The sequence below is a fragment of the Ischnura elegans genome, chromosome 12 (assembly GCF_921293095.1).
Source record: "Ischnura elegans chromosome 12, ioIscEleg1.1, whole genome shotgun sequence".
In the NCBI taxonomy this organism is placed as follows: domain Eukaryota; kingdom Metazoa; phylum Arthropoda; class Insecta; order Odonata; family Coenagrionidae; genus Ischnura; species Ischnura elegans.
Window position 1 is genome coordinate 89,475,290 of NC_060257.1, and position 22,785 is coordinate 89,498,074.

Sequence of the window (22,785 nt, forward strand, 5' to 3'; positions counted from 1 at the left end):
TCGGGCGGCTTTCAGACGAAACGACTTTCTGCAACGCCGTGTGCTGTGCTGTGAACGGCACCAGCGGAAAATCGTTTTGTCTGTGAGTGGTCTTAAGATTTATTCATGTGTATATACAGCAATTCTGCGATATAGGAGCAAGATACGTTTCGAGAGCCTTTTCGTAAGTTGATAAACCTATGGAAGGCGTCGAGAAGTGTGGTTATCCAGCAGAATGCAATACAACATTATAATTTTGCGTTAATTCATGGCCGCTCAGTCTATGAATGTTGTCGCTGTACCGGTGTGTTGAGCAGTTTATATTTGAGGTTATAAGAACTGTGACAGTGAAGCATGCAAATCAGTTGTCAATTAAAGTAACAATTTAAGCTAGTTACATCACAGAATGTATTTTAATCTGACTTAGAAGTTACAAAAAAAAACCTGGAGAAAGAACCAGTGGCTGCCTGATGTAATGAGACATTGGTCGATCATGCATTCTTAACAATGCGTCATTAAACTTTTTTACTTAGTAAATTTTATGGAGGCGATCTTGAATTTTTTTACACAGCTTTCCTGCTATTTAACATCTTTCGTGAAATTATTTTCATCCACTTCTTGTGGTTGTTTAATTACCTGAATTAATGGCAAATTTAAATAGAGTTCATCATTGGAACCAAGTATCGAGAACTGATGGGGGAGAACTAGAACGGTACCGAAAAAAATTTAAGAACCGATTCAACCTTAATTTATAGAATTCCTTTACCCTAGTCAGCAATGCACAGTTTGGAAAAGAAAATGAATCTTCGCTTAATAGTCTCAAAAAATCTGTTAAACTTTCCATGTGTGAGGTCCTCAAGCAAATAGGCATAAAAACTAATATCAAGTTGTCATTCCTTGTATAGTGACCCAGGGAGGAGCATTATCACAGCCATGGGAAGATTATTTAACTCAAGGTGTATATTGACAACTGATGTGAAGGACTTCTGCACAATTGTAGCTAATGTCCTCATATACAGTGGAAGCCCCTTATAACGACAGCTGTTGGGAACAGAGAAATCTGTCGCTATAGTGAGTTGTCGTTGTTACCGAATGCAATTACATCGCCACAAAAAATTCACTCATCAGGCGTCACCACGGCTGTTTCTGCCGAGAGGCGAAAATGCAGCATGATAGCCATTTTAAATCATTATTTTGAATATTTAATTCACTAATGACCATATTCACTTGCAATCTATGATCAAATCATATGTAATTATGCAGGATGCTATATGCCGAGGCATTAAGAAGTCGATTTTAAAAGTCCCAGCTTCAGACTCACTCGTACTGAACTGTGCATTATGAGCTGTTATTATCCAAATATACATGTCATAACTACCAGTTATGGCTATGCATCAGACTATTAAATGCTAAAACTTCAGAATCTGTTAAAAAATTCATACCTTCTATCTTTCCGAGTAGTAATGAAAATGATGGGTGGCTGCTGCAATTGGGTGACGAAAGGAGCGTGATAAAATTTTAGGGTTCCACATGAGCATTGCAATTCTATCTTTTTCAGGTTAACGGCGGAATAAAGGTGGAAGTAATCTTCTTATGCTTCAAGTCTGCCTGTATGAATGGTTTACTATCGTGTTTCAAAATAGCCGACTCAAATGCTATCGGAATCATGAAACCGCATAACACCAGCATTACGGCATCTAAAAGCATATTAGTCATATCAATTATCTTCGGTGGAAAGGGTGAAAAACTGTTTCAAATAAATAGAAGGACAAATGATAAATGAAGTCCACTCTTTGTCTGTCTGTTAGCAATATTTATGTTTCGTAGATATTCACGCAATGAGATGCAATTTCAGCGGACGTAGAGACCTCTAGCGGCAGTAGCGCACACTTTTTGATAGGATTGCTGACTGGAACTGACTTGGATACCTGCGGCAGGATGAACACGATTTTAGTCACTGGCATTCATGCAAAATAACACGTTTATACAATTTATAGGGCGTCTAAATCAATCATCTTGTGTTTTGTCATTATATTTTAATCTCGGAAACAATAAAAATAGCATGTGATAGGACATTAAAAACATTTGTCATTTGCATCCACAAAACTTCATGTACCGTATAAGCTTGTGTAAGAGGCGCACCCCTATTTTGAGGATCGAAGCCATAAAGAAAAAATATTTTGCGACATTTTTTTAATCCTATCGTGCAGTGTTGCAGACGTATGCCTGGAATTTCGACAGTTATCGAAATGTCCTCTTTCAGTACTATTTGAAAGAGGAAACTTTGATAACTGCGGCGGCATAAGAGGGAGTAGAAAGAGTTCCGATCCTCTCTTTGCATATGCCATCGCTCTACGTTGCTTGTCCTACTCACGAACAATTTTGTTTAAAAGCTCTCGCAGGAGTATTGCAATAGAATTGCAGCCGTGGAAAATTTTAAGGCAAAACACGATAGGCAAATGGCATGAGCTTTCCCAAGAGATTGAACAACAATCAGGGCAATCTCAGCGCCGTATGATAATAACCACGTCGTAGATTTAAGGCCCCTTGCACACGCACCGATTTTGGACGGCCGGTAAAATATCGGCCGTCCACATTCCAATAGTGAACAATGGGAGAGCATTGGAGCTTGCACACGTACCGACCACACGCCGGCACCGGCAAAATGCCGGTTAGCTGCCGGCTATTGTCACTGTGGATCGCCGACGCCGGCTCAAAAACTTAGCAACGTATCGTTTGACCGGTAAAAATCCGCCGTGTGTGCAAGCATCGCTTCGCCGGTAAAATATCGGCCAATATTTTACCGGCCGTCCAAAATCGGTGTGTGTGCAAGGGGCCTAACGGAACTACACTCGGCTCTCCATCAGCTAATGCCTCTGCCGTTTTTTTCCTTTCCAAGACTCCACAGGAAAATATCAAGTTACAGGGGAACAATGGAAACGTGTTTCATCCCTACCCCATTCCACCAACTGACCTTTTTCGGTCTACCAGGTTCAATTCCCCGAGTTTCTGGAGGTCAAATGCTACGTGAGTCACCTACTGAGCTCAAAGATATCTCGATATCTTTCAGCAATTGTATGACACACACGAGGTTCTAAAAAGAATTAGACCTAACGCGACGTATATCTTACAGCATTTAAGTTTTTTGAACTCTAATTGATTGACACAAAGATTTATAGCTAAAATAAGGCTACTAATATTCAACATAGTCCAAACAGCACAATTTCGGAAGAAACAAGCGCAGCATAAGTGCATTCAAACAAGACGAGACGGACTGGAAACTCAGGCAACGCAAACTGCGTATATCACATTGCTGCGCCTTCGCCCCTTCGCTTTAAAGGCAACGACGTCACATGCAAGATCGGACGTGTTCTTCCCTTGCTCCTTCGCTCGTAGCTTTAAATACGGAGGGGAGGGAGCCCTCTTCCCCTCGACCTCTCCTTCAGCGCTCTTCACTTATAAGCATTTCCGATTTCTTCTATCCACCATTAAGTCCAACAATGAGCACACTTGTTCGAATTTTTTCAACCGCAGGTTTTGACACCAATATTACTATATGCAGTATAAATGCCGCGGGATGCCCACTCGTGGCAATAGCGCGCGCTCCGGAGCGAATCACCCCGCGCGATCTTTTCAATGTTCACCTCTGGGGTACCGATGTGACAGCGCGATGCTTGCAAGAAATTCAAACAGGAGCATTTTAAAAATACGTCACTAAGGGAGAAACTCCCCTGCCTGCCGCTTGATTTTGACCCAGGGTTTCAGATGACTGACTCACGCTGAAAACCAAGGCCACTCAGCTCCCCTTGAACTTGCAACCGGTGAAGGGGAGGGGGGGAAGATAAGAAGTTTGTGTAAGAGGCGCACCCCCATTTTCGGCTGCAATATCTGGGAAAAAAGGTGCGCCTCTTACACGCGCTTATACGGTACTTTAGTACACAGCACAACGTATAAAAGCGATATTAAAATAAATATTCTTCTCCAACTACTTGTTGGAAGACTTAAATAAAACATGAAAATTAAATAAAAAAACAAAAAATAAATAAACCGCAGCAGCTTTGAAAAATGACTAGGTTACTTCCGTAGATAAATGGTCAATAAGGTTCCTCTAATGACTCTAAAAACAACTGCCTTGATAAACATAAAAATATTCTAGAACATCATTGTCTTTTAAAAATCTAACACAGAAAAATTTTCAATCACAGATTCATTTGCTGACAAAAAATGAATCAAGTTTTGTCTGCTTCAGACTCCTCATGGTCGCACTTGCTTTGAGCAGAAATCTTTGTACTTCATTTAGTTTATTAAAATCGTCCGGTGAAGCATCACTAGCCCGGTAAACGTCAGTTATTATTTTAATGGCATGTTGCACCTCATCCACTGAAGGCATAGACACCATTTCATCCTCAGATTCGGAACTACTTTCAGCAATGACATCGTCTTCCGCAGCCGCAATCAACTCCTCTTCCGTTAACATTTGACGAACAGGCGCACATTCATCAACGGCCACATACTCATCAAAGTCACAAGAGCCAAAATGTTCCTGAATTTCTACCCAAGCATCAGGTTCATCATTTTCCCTTTGCGCTTCTCCATAATCTCTATGGCCTCGTCGTTCTGCTCTCGAATAAATCCAGCATGCCGGAAACATGCTGATATGTGCGCTGGAGGTATTTTTTCTCAACTTATTGATATTGCCCGCATGGCATCCAAAACATTCCACTTCAATTCTTTTAAATTTCGTCCAGGTACTCGAGCGACCAAGTAGTTCACCAGTAAACTTCGGAAATTGTGTTTGAAAAGCTTAATTACTCCCTGGTCTAGTGGTTCAAGAACACTCGTAGTGTTAGGCGGCAATAACTCAATTTTAATGTTTCTTAGTTCTATTGGTGGATGGGCTGGGCAATTGTCAATGAATAATAGTACTCTTTTATTCCTTCCACCAATCCTGGCATCAAACGCTCGTAACCACTGCGTGAAGATAGCAGCCGTCATCCAAGCATTTTTATTTGCTTCGTAAGTGCAAGGGAGAGTTTTAACTCCCTTAAAACATCGGGGATGGGCGGATTTCCCCACCACGAACGGTTTCAACTTATCTGAACCATCCATATTGGCGCATAAAAGAACAGTTACGCGGTCTTTACTTTTCTTCCCTCCTTTGCAGGGGTCCGTTCGAGTGGCGAGAGTTTTGTCCGGGAGAAGGTTAAAATATATGCCCGTCTCATCCGCGTTGTAAATATCGCAGGGGCTGTAATTATCCAAATAGTCTTCAAGGACCGGAGCCCAGCCTTCCACAGCATTAACGTCAACACTTGATGATTCACCGGATAGTTTGTGAAGGGATATCCCCTTCCTATTTTTAAATCGTGCAAACCATCCATCCGAGCACTTAAAATTGTCTTCACCAAGCCTCTCACACAAATACTCAGCTTTAGCCTTCATCATTGGGCCGGTGATAGGAATCCCTGTGGCTCTTTGCTGGCAAAACCATGAGAAAAGAGCAGTTTCTAGCTGCGGATGCTCACCGGGCCGCAGGTGTTTTTAAGTGCTTGGGCGCCCTTCTTTAAGCACTGCCGAACGAATTTGTTCTTTTTTCTTTAAAATAGAGAACAATGTCGATGTATTAATTCCAAATCGCCTCGCTATTTCACTCTTTGAACACTCTCCACTTTTACAATCTGCAATAATTCTCATTTTGGTTTTTAAATCCAAAGACTTGCGTTTACCAGCCATGGTGGTAGCAGACGGGCGGAATAATTTTTAACCTCACTGCGGAGGCGCGGGAGGGAGATGACAAAAGAGCAATGAAATGCGTTCTCGAGAAATTTATTAAGGAAAGAAGAATAGGAGAATACGGAACATATAGACGTCGACGTTGGCAGAAAAAATGCCGTTTTAAAAGCATTGAATTCCAGGGATGTGGCACGTGGTCAAAAAGTCAACCTGTCGTAATTATGAATGGCGCAAGAAAGGAATCGAGCCATTTTCGCTAATACGAATTTATTTTACATTTAAATCATAGGGTTTAAAATGGTTCCTTGGGTAGCTGTCGCTAATTCGAGCTTGTCGCTATATCCCGTACTCGTTATAAGGGGCTTCCACTGTAATCATTAACAGAAACTCAAGAACTTTTTGGCTATTCTGCTTTGAAGGATTCTGTTAGATCAGTTCAGGAAGAAGGAAAAGAATTTTCAGTACTTCCACTAATTCTTGTCCTTTAAAATGATTTTTCCCCATTTTGTAGAAAATTGTGTGAAAACCCTGTGGATACCCGTGGCAAATGTAGATGCAGAAAGAGGATTTTCCATGCATGGAAATATAAATAAAAGAACCACTAAACTTCCAAAAAATGTAGAATTAAAGTCAAGTTTGACCAATGGATCCCAATTCCAGTAAAAGAAGGATTCAGCCAATTTTAAATTCCAGAGTGTGAATAATTTCAGAGGGCATATTAAAAAAATTATAGATATGTAATAGATAAACACATACTTACATGTGTTGATATTATATTTTTTGTGTAAGACCATAAAGACTTTTGTGAGTGAATTTTTATGACAAAACTGTATTTTTTTATGACGAAATTGCAATTTTATGACAAAATTTGAAACCGAAATTGACAGATTTTTATGACGAAATTCACAGTTTTTATTCACCGATAATCTTTACCTCTACCCATAGGAAAACATACCCAAGAATAACAGCACATAATTATGTGACCTTGTGGGCTAAATCCTCCCTCAAAAGAATATTTACAGCATGCGCTCAGGGAATTTCCTGACTCCTGACAGCAGTTTAGGCACATATGATGTCATGCCTTGCTTTGGCAGAGCTCGGGTGTCGGGGTTAGGCAAAATTTTTGATATTTCAAAAAGCTATGAAAAACGTCGTGATAGCAAAGAAAAATTTCACAATATGTATCTCATGGAGGGATGTGAACTATCAAGCTTCATCAAAATCTGAGTGTGTGATGGCTGTATGTACAGATATGATATGCTGCTCACACAAACCTCTCTGTCCTTGTGAAATCCAACTTGTCCCACTTCCATTCCTTCGGTTTTCTTCAGGTTGCTCCACATGGTGTACACTACATCCACGTCATTCATCTTGTTCCCGTTTATGCTGTTTGCCTTCACAAGCTGCGCAGCGTCTTCAATGACACTGGTGGGTACGTCATCGAGCGTTTGACCCTGTGAGACAAGGGAATGATGTCATGAGTCAGTGCCACATCAGACTCCTTACCTATTTCCACTACTTTTAATACTGTTTGCTATGCATCCATTTTATGAAACGGCTATTTCTTAGGTTTTAATCCCACAACACAAGTGTACAAATACATAAATTTTTTTGAGTCGAAATTTTTTGAAACAATTTTCATTACATTTTGGGCCCTGAATTTAAACACGGAATAAGTTTTTCCTATCACCTCTAATTTTATAAATAGAGCATTGCCATCTTTCAATCATTTTAATTTTATAGATACGTAATTAGAAATTGGCAGCACGAATGCATGCTTACACATTATCTAAGAATCGATCCCTGTTTACTTTTTTTGGGCCATTCCATCGTTACATTGGTTTTAATTTTTACAACTTTAATATATTATTTTCAGCTCCAAATATGTTTTGTTTTTCACTGAAACAATTATTAATTATTAGTTGTAGGCCTAAACTATTTTTCAAGCTGTAGTTTTGGCTTTAAGCCTTTGTTGTAACTGTTGCTAGGAAAAAAAGTGCCTGTTATGAACGGGACAAGCTGGGTCAACCACTTGCTTGGCTCATCATATGAAAAATGGTATTTTAGCTTAATTAGAATTCTCATACTACAGTGCCATTTTTTTCACATATCTTAAAAAGCATGCTTCGAGTACATACATATGTTTAACATTAGCAACAAAATATTTTTAACTAAGTTAAATTTTTTTACCTTTTGTTACATATGGATATCATACACTTCAGATTAAAAGTTATTAAAATAAGCAGAGTGATCAAGGTCAAAAACACACTTATCAATAAAGGTTGTTAAGCAAATTACAGTTGAAGAAAAGAGTGTGCTTATAAGCATTATTCTCTTATTCATTTGAAATGTCTTAGCTTAATTAGAATACAATAATGGTAACAAAATATTATACAAATAAAATATTGTTACTATGCTATTAATCATAAAAACAATGAGAAAGATACCCGAGTTCATATTTTAACATATTTAACGTTAAATTGATATTTTCTTTAGTTGTTCACCACTGTAGGAGGAAAAATAACTTTAATCACCTCTGTCCCTTTTTTGTACCCAACACAATCAGGTGGAATTGTCCATTTATTGCCCAGGAGGAAATGTGGGAACCATAACAGTAACTTCCATTTGATTCTCTGGGACAATTTCTATGATTTATCCTAAAAACAAATCACCATCATATTGCACCAGAACCCACTGACCTCTAAATTTTGTCTTCAGTTCAACAAATGGGTATAGATTCAAGTTGATATCTTTAGCATGTTTCTATCCTGAAAAACTTTCATTAGTATTACATATCATGTTAAAGTTAAGGATATCTGGTACTGCTTGAACTTTGTCCCAAGGCTTTACTTCGGCGATGGTATCAATAATACCATCTTCTCCAGGATAGTAAACCTTGGTCTTTGAGCAAACTTCTGAGGCAACTGCTGCGAAGTCCTGGGCAGATTGAGAAGAGCATCATCTTTTCATTCAGGAGATTTGATGTGAGGTGGATTTTTTAAACTCAGTTCGGCTGCTTTTCGCTGTCCCTTTCATATTACAGTAGACTCTCGTCATTATGAAGTTCATGTGACCGAAAAACCCGAGGTTCGTAATAACAAAGTTCGTATGAACGCTTCTAGTAGGAATCGTCGAAAAATAACAGTATATAATACATGCGATTAAATTACGTGGAAATATATATAATCAGGAAAATTTGTTTCAGTTTCTCAATAGAAGAATGTGGCATGAAGCAATCGATGGTTGATACCTTCCCGAATACAGTAAGTCCGATATACGAACTACATGCATTCCAAGACCTTGTTCCTAAGTTGATAAACCTACAGTCCGGGCACCGAGAGTTGCCGGATGACATGCAGTCTAGGTCAGGGTAGGGGGCAAGGTTGCCAGGTAAGAATGGGAAAGGCCAACAAAGGTTTCCCTGAAGGAAGGAGCCGGAAGGGACAATGAGCGTGAAGGACCCAGAGGAAGAATCACTTGTTTGTGATTCTAAGAAAGGGATCATTTTTTTGTGGATCAGGCTTATTTCGGTGCTCCTTATGCATTTGACAACATTGTACAATTAGGCAAGGGTGTGAGATGCGTTTGGGGGAAAGCGATTGGCTGTAAACCGTGCTGGTGCAGGGTTATCCGCCCCTCTTATTGTGCCGTCATCGGACAACTCTCGCTGGCCAAACTGTACGCAAGAAATCGAGGAGTACAGTCATCCTGCAGAATGCAACAGTGCATCATCACTCACGATTGTGACAAACTGATCTAGCTGGGCGTGCGATGCATCCGGAGCCGAAAAAATAGCTCCCCGCAGTGATGAAGAATGGGCGAAGCACTGAACAGTTCCTAAATTAACACCGGATTCAATGATACTTTGCCCAGATTATGCCCACAGTGAGAGTTCCTCAATGCCACACCAGTGCATCAGCACATAGCATCAGTGAAATCGAAAGGTGCCAAATTCGAAATTTGAAAGTTTTAAATGCTCGTATCTCTGAAAATTCGTAAATTGAACGTGTGTGGGAAGAGGACTAACTCCACATCCAATTTATGAGCGGTTATCGGTGGGTCACCATGACTCCACAGGAATGAAGCTTATTATATGACGCTGCGTGTAAACTGAATAAAGAACAATAATTGACGCTCTTGGGCACAGTACACGAGAAGCACGTAAACGTGGTGCGATTGTTAACACTAAGTGTAGTGAATATCCACCTAAATGCCATGGCTTATTCTTGGAACTTCATAATAAGGTTCATTTTGTAACCGCCAGGACCGGGACAGGTTCGTAATTTCATAAAAACAAAAATTTCATAATAACATTTCTTTTGCTACAGTTAGGATAGGCCTTTTCGTCGGGACCAACAAATTGCTTCGTAATAATGAGAGTCTACTGCATTTTTCTTCTTTTTCTTTGTCGGAAATATTTTCTCTTTGTTTTTTTCTTAATTCATTTATTCTTTTCCTTTCTTTTTTTAAGAAGCCATCACGATCATCTGCTTTGAATACATCGCGCATTTTCTGTAAACTAGCAGCACCACTTGATTTTGGTTTTTTCACCACCATTTAAATTCTCAAAAAGTATAACATTTCTAATGTTTAAAGTTTCAGGCATTACTCTGCCGTGATTTAGTAAACTTTTTCAATAAAAATACTTCATGTAGCCTACATTTAATTATTTTCTCACCTTGGTCCCAAAGTAGAAATGAGTCACAAAAATAATACGTGTTATAATCACTTGTGCACTGGAACATATGAGGTGCTGGCTAAAGGCAAACTGAAGATTCTAGTATCACCAAACATCTAATCAATAAAAACTATCCCAGTGATTTCACACCTATGGTCTACCACACACTCATACAAAAGGGACCAAGTTCCTCCTTCCTGCCTTTAAGAACTGCAAATTACTGAGGTGACAAGATCAAATAATACATCTGAGTTAAGCACTAGTGAATCACTGTTTCACTCGCCTTACTTTTTCTGACCTTTTTACTCCTCTTTGCACCTTCACTTTCACTTTTTCTTGTTTACTACAACCAAAGCTCCTCTCCTACTCCTCTGCTACTTTTTAATCTTTTGACATAAACCTAATTTCAAGCCCTTCTACCAACCAATGCTAAACCCCCTTATATCCTCACCTAAAAAATCATGAGCGCCCTGAGCAAATTTTTTTGTTTTAATTGTCCTAGACTAGACTTTTCCGGCCTAAATGTAACTATGGCTTCATTTTTTCTTTTTGAGTTAAATATTATCATCATTTAGCAATAAAATGACATAGTAAATCCATTTTTATGTGTAATAGGGAAGTGCACTAATTTTTTTTTATTGCTGAATTTGAAAGTTTAGCCTAAAAAAGAAACATTAGTATAGTCACTTTTATTTTCTGCATCTGGGGTATGCACTTTAAAACGTTTTGAAAGTCGGAAAATTTCATGTTGCGCTGAAACACAGTGCCTCCATCTTGATTGAGATGTGACGTCACAAGGCAGTAGTCACCAGTGGAGTATCGCTGTATTCCGTCGCCTTCTTTAGCGCGGCGCGAGTTTCCGGGAATCGGTGGAGTTTGCTTCCTAAAAATGTCGTCTAGTACCGAAAACATGAATTCAAAATATAATTATAAATGATTTTTTGTTCCAAATTTCATCTCGACGTCGAAACAAAAGCCTGGAGAAGATATTCATTCCCGTGCCTTAAGCACAAGCTATACGGAATAAATGGTTCAAGGCTGCTCCTGACTCTTTCCTATCGATGATATTCTGTTTTGAAGATCATTTGAAGGTATTGTAAGATCAAATTGATATTTATATTATAATAATTTACTTAATAGGTTCCTCAGTCACATCAGAAAGAGTGTTGAGTCAAAATATAGCATCTTCCGCGTAGACCTACGTAAATTATAAACTGAAAGTAGTTTGGTTAAAGAATTATGGCGCGACTGTTATTTTACACGACCGGGCAAAATGCGTACTTTGCCCATGATATGTGCATATATGATAACAAACGATTTTTGTTAAAGTTAATCTTTATTTGTTGAAATTAGTACATTTATAGGTGATACAGATATAAAGGTACACGGCAGGTCGCGCGGCGTAATTTGTACTCCACTGGTGACGGGTTCATCTTGCTGATCTAAAAAATTAGCTACAATACCTCGAACTTTGAAAACTCGCAATATAGGCAGTCAAAGTACATTGTAAGAATACACGAGACCATTATAGCCCAGAATGTACGTACAATGTCGAAATCCTTGGTTTTCAAAGATTGACGTATTTTATACGCCAGCGCGCCCGGTCCAGGGTTATCAACTTTTATTTCATCCTATTTGTTAGTTGAAATTATATTTCAGAATGGTTCTTTTAGCACTGCTACTGAGGTAAACTGGTAGGTACTGAGTACAAGGTACTGAGGTATGTACTGAGTAAGTAAACTCCCTTTGGAGTAATGTGAATTACAAGTGTTCGAGATATATGGCATTTTATATTCGCTTTGTGTTCTTATTAATTATGCCTGTACGCATATTGTTGCTTGCCGCGAGCCTTTAATGGTATGTGCTCTTGCAAGAGTGGTTTTCATTTTTAATGTGGAAGTTGGTCAGTATAAGCAAAGAAAAAATTAACATTTTTGCGCACACCAACCCTTGTAGTCATCGTATCTCTGCGTTTGTAAAGACACTGCTAAAATACCTAAACGCCATAATGATGATTAAAAAATTGTCTCATGTCAATGATTGCTGCAATTATAATTAACGAGTCGATTGGGCGCTTGAATTCATCAAGCGGGTAAATAGGGGGGGGGGGGGAACATAGTTGTGTCACATGTTTCCGAGTCATGTGCCCATAAGTGGTTCAAAAAGCGAAAGAAACACCCCAAATATCGTTTAAATGAGTGAAATATGCGGGCAATACGCTCATTCGCTGTCAACAATCCTTAAGACCATCTTAGTAACCACGGTGATCAATGCTTCGGGGAACCGTTTTATTATGAATGATTTACGCAATATAAAAAAAATATAGTGTATGGTAGATGAATTTAAGCGATTTATCGTATTTCAGCCATTACCCTAGGATTGTATCACCTCTTGATTTACTCACCTATTTTTGATTTATAATGTTTGCATACAGCAAACTTAATGAAATTCAAAACAGCATTTTTAGAAAATAAACGAACAGAGACTAATGAAATGATTATCCCAATAATTATGTCTCGAATAATGAAGTAATGTTCGGATTTCTCTGACGATGTATGTCTCTCAATGGTGTCAATTTTTGGATCTAAGGAAGGTTTATAACAACAAAACGCATTGATTACAATAAATATATTAATACGGTTATGAAACTTGAATTGGAGAAAGAACCGAAGAATGTTCAACTGTCCCCGTTGATGTTATATTCGGTAAGTAATAGCAGTTCGATATATTTTACAAAAACGTAGATTCGATATGTGTCGAATGGGAGCTTGGAAAGCAAATATATTTAATTGGTGCAGCATGAACAATGCTATAATAAACATATTCATAAAATTTCTTCGGTTTAACATCAATAGTTAGACAGCTACGAAAAATTGCATATTTGCTACCGTAATCATCGAATTATCAAGTATACTGACACGTGAAGTTAAAATTTCGTAATCCTATTGATTTATCTTCCCGTTTGGTCATCTACCCTATAATTCATGGTCAAATACGCCCGCGGATGTAAAATCCTGCATGTTATAGCAATTCGACATATTTTAAGAAAACGCTGAATCGATATATATCTAATGAGACAAAACATGCAAAACATATTTCCATTGGGGTTTGTGAAGAATACCAGGATGTGCACATTCACCAAATTTCATTGGTCCAACGGATATACGAATCAAGTTATGCCAATTTGCGTATTTTCTATAATAATTGAATTGATATTTCGACTATACTGCATCTGTAATATAAAATCCGCAATGCTTTTGATTTTAATTCCGGTATATGGCCATTTACCATATAATTCCTAGTCAACTTTGCCCGTTGATGTAAATTCCTATGTGTTATAACAATTCCATATATTTTAAGAAAAAGCAGATTCGATATATATCGAATGAGAAACTATACACAAAAAATGTTTCCATTGGGCATTGTGAGGAATACCAAGTTGTTATCATTCACCAAATTCCATTGGTCCAACGCATATTCTACTCAAGTTATGCGTATTTGCTACAATAATCGATTCGATCTTTCGATTAAACTGCATCTGCATTGTAAAATCCGCAATGCTGTATATTATAATTCCAGTTAATAGTCATCTACTCTATAATTCCTGGTCAACAATGCCTGTGGATGTAAAATCCCAAATGTTAAGGCAAATCGATATAATTTGGAAAATGAAGATATTCGATATATATCGCATGTGAGACCATATACAAAACATATTTCCATTGGGCATTGTGAGAAATATCATGATATACCCATTCCCAAAATTTCTTTGGTCCAACTTATATAGCAATCAAGTTATGCCAATTTGCGAATTTGCTATAATGATCGTATCGATCTTTCGATTATACTGACATCTGTACTGTAAAATCCGCAATGCTATTGGTTTAACTTCCAGTCTACGGGTATTTTCTATATGATTCCTGGTCAACTATGTCCTTGGATGTAAAATCCTGTATGTTATAGCAATTCGATAAATTTTAAGAGAAAGTCGATTCGATATATATCGAACGTGAGACTACATACAAAATAAATTTCCATTGGGCATTGTGAGGAATACCAATATGTACCCATTCACCAAATTTCATTGGTCCAACGGAAAAACTATTGAAGTTATGCCAATTTACGTATTTGCTATAATAATCGAATCGACTTTTCGATCATACTGACATCTGTACTGTAAAATCCGCAATGCTATTGGTTTAACTTTCAGTCTATGGGTATCTACTATGTAATACCTGGTCAACTATGCCCTTGGATGTAAAACCCTATATGTTATAGCAGTTCGATATATTTGAAGAAAAAGTCGATTCGATATATATCGAACGTGAGACTACATACAAAATAAATTTCCATTGGGCATTGTGAGGAATACCAAGATGTGCACATTCGCCAAATTTCATTGGTCCAACGGGTATACTTTTCAAGTTATACCAATTTGTGTATTTGCTATAATAATTGAATCGATTTTTCGATCATACTGACATCTGTACTGTAAAATCCGCAATACTATTGGTTTGAAATCCAGTCTATGGGTATCTACTATTTAATCCCTAGTCAACTATGTCCTTGGATGTTAAATCCTACATGTTATAGCAATTCGATATATTTTAAGAAAAGGTAGATTCGATATATATCGCATGTGAGACCATATACAAAACATATTACAATTGAGTATTGTGAGGAATACCAAGATGTACCCGTTCACCAAGTTTCATTGGTCTAACGTATACGCTAATCAAGTTATGCCAATTTGCATATTTGCTATACTAATCGAATCGTACTTTAGACAATAGTGACATCTGTACTGTAAAATCCGGAATCCTATTGATATCCCTTCCATTCTTTGGTCAATTCGTTATCCCTACCTTCTCTACTATCCCCGCTTTCAAAATTTAGCCTTTGTTCTTATATTGGTGACGTAGATAGACGGGATGCGTGTATTTCTTACGGGGGCCTAATACAAAAAGGTATAAATTCATATCGATGTATCTTCATTAGGAAACGTAATTCATCTAAATAATTTATGTGTGCGCATAATTCATGCTTTTCCTTACATATTGTTAAAATTTTTATCCCCGTAACTATGTAAATAAGCCCAAAAAAAGGCTCAATCGAATACAACCTTGTATCGATCATAACTTCGAGTCTAATCAATCGATCCGCTTGATTTAACTTTTGTCGGATGAAACACATTAACAGTTGTATTGTGTATGACTTCCATGTTCAAAACTTGATTAACAAAAAAGTTATTAGCGATTAAAGCGTATCCAAGGAGATTGGTATCGATATAACTCGCACATGAATCGATCGAGCGGAATCATCACCATTGCAAAAGTTGACTATTTTAATGATGCTATTACCCTGAAAATTTCATCCATCTAGCTGAAATGGTTGCTAAGATATTTAAGGTTGTATGCTCCACAAAAAAATGGCGACAATGATTTTTCGCGTGCAGGACATTTTTCGGAATTTAATTATGAATTAACCAAGAGGGATACGGAGAAAGTGAGCTCAAACGTGAGGGTACGAAGTACCCTCTAACGGTTTTTCCAGAAGAGTCCAAATTTTCATATGGCACATGTCTCAAGGCTGAAATCCGAGTTTGAAAATTCGCCCTTCACGACAATGTAAAATCGAAATCGTTTATTCCTCGGAATTGTTTCGACATATGAAAATTCCAAGATAGCCAAAAAATCAACCAAAAAATTCTCTACCAAATAAGTCAAGGAAAATGTCGTACGATTATTGCAAATTGGTCAAAAAAATTCCTAAACTTTTTCCATAAGAAAAGCATAGAAAACGTTCAAAAAATAATAAAAAATACTGAATATCAATTTGTCGCTATGGCAACTATACCAAAAAATCGACCAAAAAATCTATTTTATGTCCATTGATTATCATGTTCCTCAGACGTTTAAAAACATAGAATGAAAGCGAAAAAGTTTTAGTCCCATAAGGCTCCCATGTTAATTCAAGTCGATATATCTCGAAAACCAATCGACTTTTTCAAGTTTTCAGATTTTTTCTCCCGATGAATTTTTTTTTACTTTTGCGTCCAATAAGCCAAATACCCACACCTATCACAGTTTGGGCTGCGAATATTGATGAGTCAGTCAGTGGCATATCGATTTGCCATTATATATTAGCTTAATAAAAAACTTGATGCCGTATGATCACAATGAAGACAACAAAAAATAAAGCCATGACGTAGTCTTGAACCACGGTCCTTCGAGTTAGATCTTTCCTTTGAATCGTGCACGCTACCACTATCCCAACCGACCCATTAGGATATTGTGGATATTTTGAATTTATATATATATAACTTGTAAAAAGTAACGCATGAAAATTAATTGATTACAGCCTAAATAACGCCCTAATTGAAAAAGATGCAGTTACCCCTCTCAGTTAGCAGTTAGCAGCTCCCCTTGTTACCCTTAACGTCTCGCATTTCTATGGAGCGTTGAACCTGTCCTCCTTATTCAAAAATTCAGTAACCATAAATAAATCAAAGTTTGGTATACCATTTATAAATCGTTGGAATTTTCCTTCTCCCAACCAAGATTACCTTTTCTTGAACCCATCCTGGACAGCGAACCATTGCAACAACCAGCCAGCTCGGAAATAAGGCTAACATCCCATGATTCTAGTTGCGAAGGGCGAACGTTCCGGCCGGCGTGAATACATACGCAACGAATAAGTCTTGCAGCAAACGTCTGAAATAGGTTTATTAGTTTGACTCGGTTCTTACAAAAAAAGTTTTGGCATGATAAACGGCATTGTGCCAAAATATACCCAGCGAAAAATAAATGCCATCATGCATTTATTAAAGATTCAATGTGCTATTCGTACTACTCTTTCCAAACTTGAAGTTGACACGTAAATGAATATTAATATATTACGCAATGATGAAGTCGTTTACTCAAAAGAGAAGCAGCCACATATATATTCTGAAGATATTTTATGACAGCAAAAAACGGATACCCTCAAATTCTGTAATTTTTCTATGCAATAATAGTGGTAGAACTAAACGGTGTAGAAGCTGCCTTCTGCTACTGCCTTGTGACGTCACGGCCAATATTCAACATGGACACCCGTTTTCGCGGCCTTTGAATTTTTCCATATTTCAGACGGTCATCTCGAATCAAGTATTCACTATTAGGATTTAAACTGTGGTTTTACGACATTATGTTATTCTGAACTCTAATTTAAAAAATGTGTTTGATGCATTTGAAACACTAGTGCACTTCCCTATTCACATTATTTTGCGTATTGTCCCGTACATAACGTTACGTATGGGACAGAAAGATTTTTAACATTAGGGTATACCTCCCTTATGTTCAAAACATACATGTTTAAATTTAATTAGTTTTTTACTAAATTATAATCATTTAGATATACACAAAAGCTATATAGAAAATCGTATTTAGAGTAGCTGCCTGTCTAGAAACTTGGTGAAAAAAGAAATTTATTTATTTTATGTTACCTACGGGACAATGAAACAATGTGTTTTTAAAGACTATTTTACTACCATATACAGTGAAACCTCGATTTTTCATTCCCCCATTATACATTTTCCCTGATTTTGCACAGTTTTTATCAGGTCCCAAACAATACCGCCTTTAAACAACGACACTCTATTTTACAATATCCTCAATTTTGCACTTTTTGTACGTGGTCCATTCAAAAGTGTAAAATAAAGGTTTCACTATAAACGAAAAATAAATAGAACTTGGTGATAGAAACCCTGATATGGTACTATAATTTGATATTATTGTAATAAAGACAAATACAAATAGTATTTACTTCAGTCTTGGCATTGCAACACAACCAGTGGGGCCAACTCCATGGGGCCTGAGGGGGCCGGAGTCCCTCAAAGATTTGTTAGGGGGGGGGCGGAGCCCCCTCAATAATTCAAGAAAATAATTAAGTTATATTATGCTTTGTGAAATCACAAAAATATATTGGTAATTTTTATTGCCCATGTTTGACGATAGTTACCTTTTAAAATAAATTCAACAATGTGTGTTGAAACAAACAATTGTAAGGTTAAGCAGGTTAACTGAATCAAGTGGTGTGAATCATGGTAGTGTTTCGGTGCAGCGACACCCTTTGAATTTTACCTCTTCCCGGGGCAAGGCCTCCGATATGGGCCTCCCCTATATTTTTTATAAGTCGGCGCCCCTGAACACAACCCATGAAAATGGTAATTTTTTAACATCTGAAAGACGACTTTGAATCCAGATTACCTACATGTTAAAAAATATTTGACTGAAATTAAATAATTAGTAAATAATCTAAATATAGCATAGAAGACAATCATGATGTATCGAGTTAAATAAAAAAAAAATATTTTTTTTTCCAAAAGTTACCTATTTTAATGGTCAATGGCCCTTTTTGTTTTTGTCGACAGTACATATGTTACTATCAGAGAAATATTTGTAATGCATAAAATATTTTTTTATAAACAAAATTATTAAGCAAAAAGAGCATAAGAGATAAAGCATTCACTCAGAGCATGCCAGCACTTCTTCATGCATGCATTGTTCAAGTTGATGCATTGGTGCTCATCACAAAGCAACTCGTAATTATTAATCCTTATCCTCATTAAGGAGTCTTCAGAGAACTTCTACAGTTAAATCAAGGTGAGTTTACCAGCCACATTTCACAAAGCCATACTTTGCTTCATTTCTTTAATCGCACCACCGAGACTAGTGCAACCCCAGGTTAGGTTAGTGGTGCGGAAAGTGTCTGGGAAGAATTATCGTTGCAACAGCGTACCTTTGATGATTTTCCAGACACGATTTTCAAAATAGTCTGCATGATGCATACGAACAACATTAGAGTGACATACTTTAATATGAAGGGTAGAGGATTGGAAGGAGCTTACCACACAAGCTTTCTTTTGATTACTCTCACGGGCATTACCCTAGTGAGCTGATATCCTTCTGACGAAAATATGGACTCTTAAATGAATAGGGTAGTTTCTTTCATCAAAGAAAACGAAGTGCATTGATTACTATTCCTTACCCACCATTAGTGTATTCATAATATACAAATTATTTGGTTTTAGAAATCCCAGTTTAGGCGAACGACAATGGTCAATTTTAACCGTATTTAAAAAAGGCCAGATAGGCGCCCATGCGATGCCACTCCACGTGACGTCACAGGGACCTAGTTTCTATACGAGAAGTCAGGAGTTTTACATCGTCTGTGATTACCAATGCATGCATGAGGCACAGAGCTCGGGGAAATATGTCTTAATAATCACCTATTAAAACTGCCTATGGTCGGAAAATTTCCTTCATTTGACAAGGTATTAATAACCCTTATTTAAGCCAAGCGCTATCTGCTACCAGGGTACTCTGCTGCCTGCTAGCAACCTGCATCAGCCGCCTGCGCCTAGCGGCACACATATCCTTGCCCCAAAGTCATCTCACTTTGCAGCAGCGGGAACCAGAATGACGTCACACAGGCTTTTCCCAGCATTCATACTTAGCCGTCGCGTTTTCGCGCGCTTGAAAATTTTCACTTTTCATTTAATCGAGAAAAATAGATATCATCATTTAAAAATCTAAAAGTGTGAAATGCATACTCCAGGAGTAATAATCTTTCGATTAAGGCAATACAAAAATAAAAGGAAACCACCCTATTGTATGGATGCCAAACAATAGGAAGTTTTTTGAGGCTGCTAGCCTACTGCTTGGGCCCTGCTAATCTGTAGATGGTGTTGACTCCTTCAACTACCACAATGAGACTGGGGAAATAGGGTCATTTTACAGCTGCAAAAGCCTACCTTTCAAGGTAAAGAGAAAACTGCACTCTAAATTAAATACGTCACAGGGACCGTGGCTTATCTTCCCAATTGACCAATTGAATGCATCTCTGTATCTGAAGTGCCCCCCACAATGGACTCAAGCTGGAATCGGGCAAACTATGATAAGTCTCCGCCATTCCAAGGATTTGAACCTGGACCCACTGTGTGGAAAGCCAACACCCTCATCACCACACCACCCTGACCCCCCTGAATAAAGGATGGGAGGGAAAACGAGAGGATTGGATCGCAAAACGACTGTGGGGAGAAAACAGAAGAATTTTGCACAAGGAACTTTTAAATTAAAGCAAACACATCAAAATGGGAGGAGTTACATGTGGGAGAGTCCAGCAGCTATTGGGAGATACCGGATAAATTACATAGAGGTAAGGCAGGGAATAAGGAGAAGCGTGACAAGCTCATGCTGCTTCCCAGTGGCAAGTGCGAATTTCGACCACAACAGATTGCTCATGAAATGCAATGCAAAATTCACAAGACTAAGGAAAATTAAAATTTTGAGAAAATGTAATGTGGAAGCCCAGATGGGGACTACCAGAAGGGAACAAGAGGATAGAAGTATTCAGTAAATGGTTGGCAAGTAGACTGTAGGGAAAGGTGGGACACGATAAAAACAGGAACAGTCAATTTTCAGGAGATAATTCAGTGTCACCACTACTTTCGATACATTTTATCTCCTCCATATACCATCAACTCCTTGGCCTTTTGCAAGGTTCATCTAGTCTTTCTTTATCGTGGAATTGGAATTATGAAAAAAGTCATTAGAGCACTGATTTATCCATAAGTAATCTCTAAACATATTTTAAAAGTGACCAGAACTTCAGATTTTGCACAAACAATTCAGTAAGACCTGTTCACCTAGGTACCAGTCGCATTAATTGGCCAAATATACATAAAACTACACAAGTTTTGCCAATAAATAATACACTGAATGCCCACATGGCAAAAACCATACCTATTCAAAACTAGTGATAGAGAATATATTCCCTTCATAATTACCTTATTTAATCTCAAATACACATGGGCAGAAGAAACTTTGTCTACATGGAACCAAACATCCTCCGGCCAACCCCACTTGATAAGGCCTTCATCTGAAAAGTATTGCCACATTATCAAACAACTAACAATCAATGTCTACCAGCAAAACCCATTCACCAACATAACAATTTAAAAAATGATCGATGTGACCAATTACTCTCATAAAAATCACATAAAGATGGCAAAATATATTCTTTTACAAGGAAATTTCATAACTCAATGGATTTAGAGTAAAATAATGATAAAATAATTGAGAGATACCTTTTGAAAAGATACCTTTAATTTGCAAATGTCAATTGCTGATCTGAGAAACGAATTTAAACAGGCTTGAGGATGATACTTCTAAATAGTAAAAGGTATCTCATATTCACTACACACAAAGGTACATCTTATTATGTAGACAGAGCTTGAAGAAATTATACACGAAGCAGAGGACTTAATGATGAGGAATGACAGACAGGGTTATACAGAAATAATAAGTTAGGTTTACTCCGTTATAGACATCAAAAACACTGTTTTATTGAGGGAGGATTAACGCCAAAGAAAAGAACCATTGGATCTCTTGACCACTTACTTTCATACTTGTCGACCCCCATAAACAAAACCACAGCTGGGGAAACAACTAGAAGGAAATCATAGAGAAATTATTAGTTAAAATAAAACAACATATGGTGTTATGCCGCTGAAGCTCCAAACCAACACTCAGTACACTCGGTATGAAGGCCATGTAACGTTAAACACCACGACTTACATTTCAAAAATAAGAGGAATACTAGCTATAAAAAGCTTGAGAAGTGATAGCATGAGATTTACTAACCATTGCTTGTGAAGTAGAACACCATTATCACTGCCTCACCCACAGTTCAAAATATAAAACACATATCACAACCAATACTTATTATGAATTTAAAGTTTCCTTGGCCCACGTCGCACGTGTTTCATGCAACTGAATCGGTAGAAATCAGTAGCGAAAAGCAGGGTGAAGGCCAAAATGTAAAGATAATGTTTGAATATGTAACTCGATGGTTTTACCAGCAGAACGTAATTTATTAATTAAACTTAAAAAGGAAAACAGTAACGTGCCGAAGATGCCGGAGACATTCGAGACAATTTTCAAATGACAACCATAATGCGCCGAGTTCGACGGTGATGAATTCAGACGATTGGCTGATACTTAGGCGCCAATGTGATGAAGACTTAAAAGGGGATAAGAATAGACTTGAGGAAAAGTTGCCAGAGAATTTCGATTTAGAAAGGATTTCCGAAAAAAATATTTGATTGAAACTTTGATAAAGTGATTTATATTTTTATATAGTTTTTTTGCTGATAATTTAAATTGGTGTTCAATGATTTCGTAACTATGAGGAATTTATTTTTCCAATGCGCGATGGATTATAATGGGATGTCTTTCCCATTTTCATGGAACACATGACCAAATATTTATTGACATTATTTCTAGAAGCAACTAAAAGGACCTTTATATTAATGATCATATTATAGCAATTTAACCATGGGTAAATTCAGGATA

At 37.5% G+C, this 22,785-nt stretch overlaps 1 protein-coding gene across 1 annotated transcript in view; it reads right to left on the reverse strand.

The window, feature by feature from the left end:
* The window catches only part of LOC124169100 (coiled-coil domain-containing protein 25), a 37,661-nt gene extending 15,265 nt beyond the window's left edge, over positions 1-22,396 (reverse strand). Inside the window, exons 1-4 of the mRNA XM_046547584.1 lie at positions 22,075-22,396; positions 21,832-21,879; positions 21,219-21,310; positions 6,987-7,166 (exon numbers count right to left, since the gene is read on the reverse strand). Of these exons, the coding sequence (XP_046403540.1) occupies positions 6,987-7,166; positions 21,219-21,310; positions 21,832-21,879; positions 22,075-22,099 (345 nt within the window). The 5' untranslated portion in view covers positions 22,100-22,396. The remainder of the gene's footprint in view (positions 1-6,986; positions 7,167-21,218; positions 21,311-21,831; positions 21,880-22,074) is intronic.
* Between the last annotated feature and the right edge of the window lie 389 nt (positions 22,397-22,785).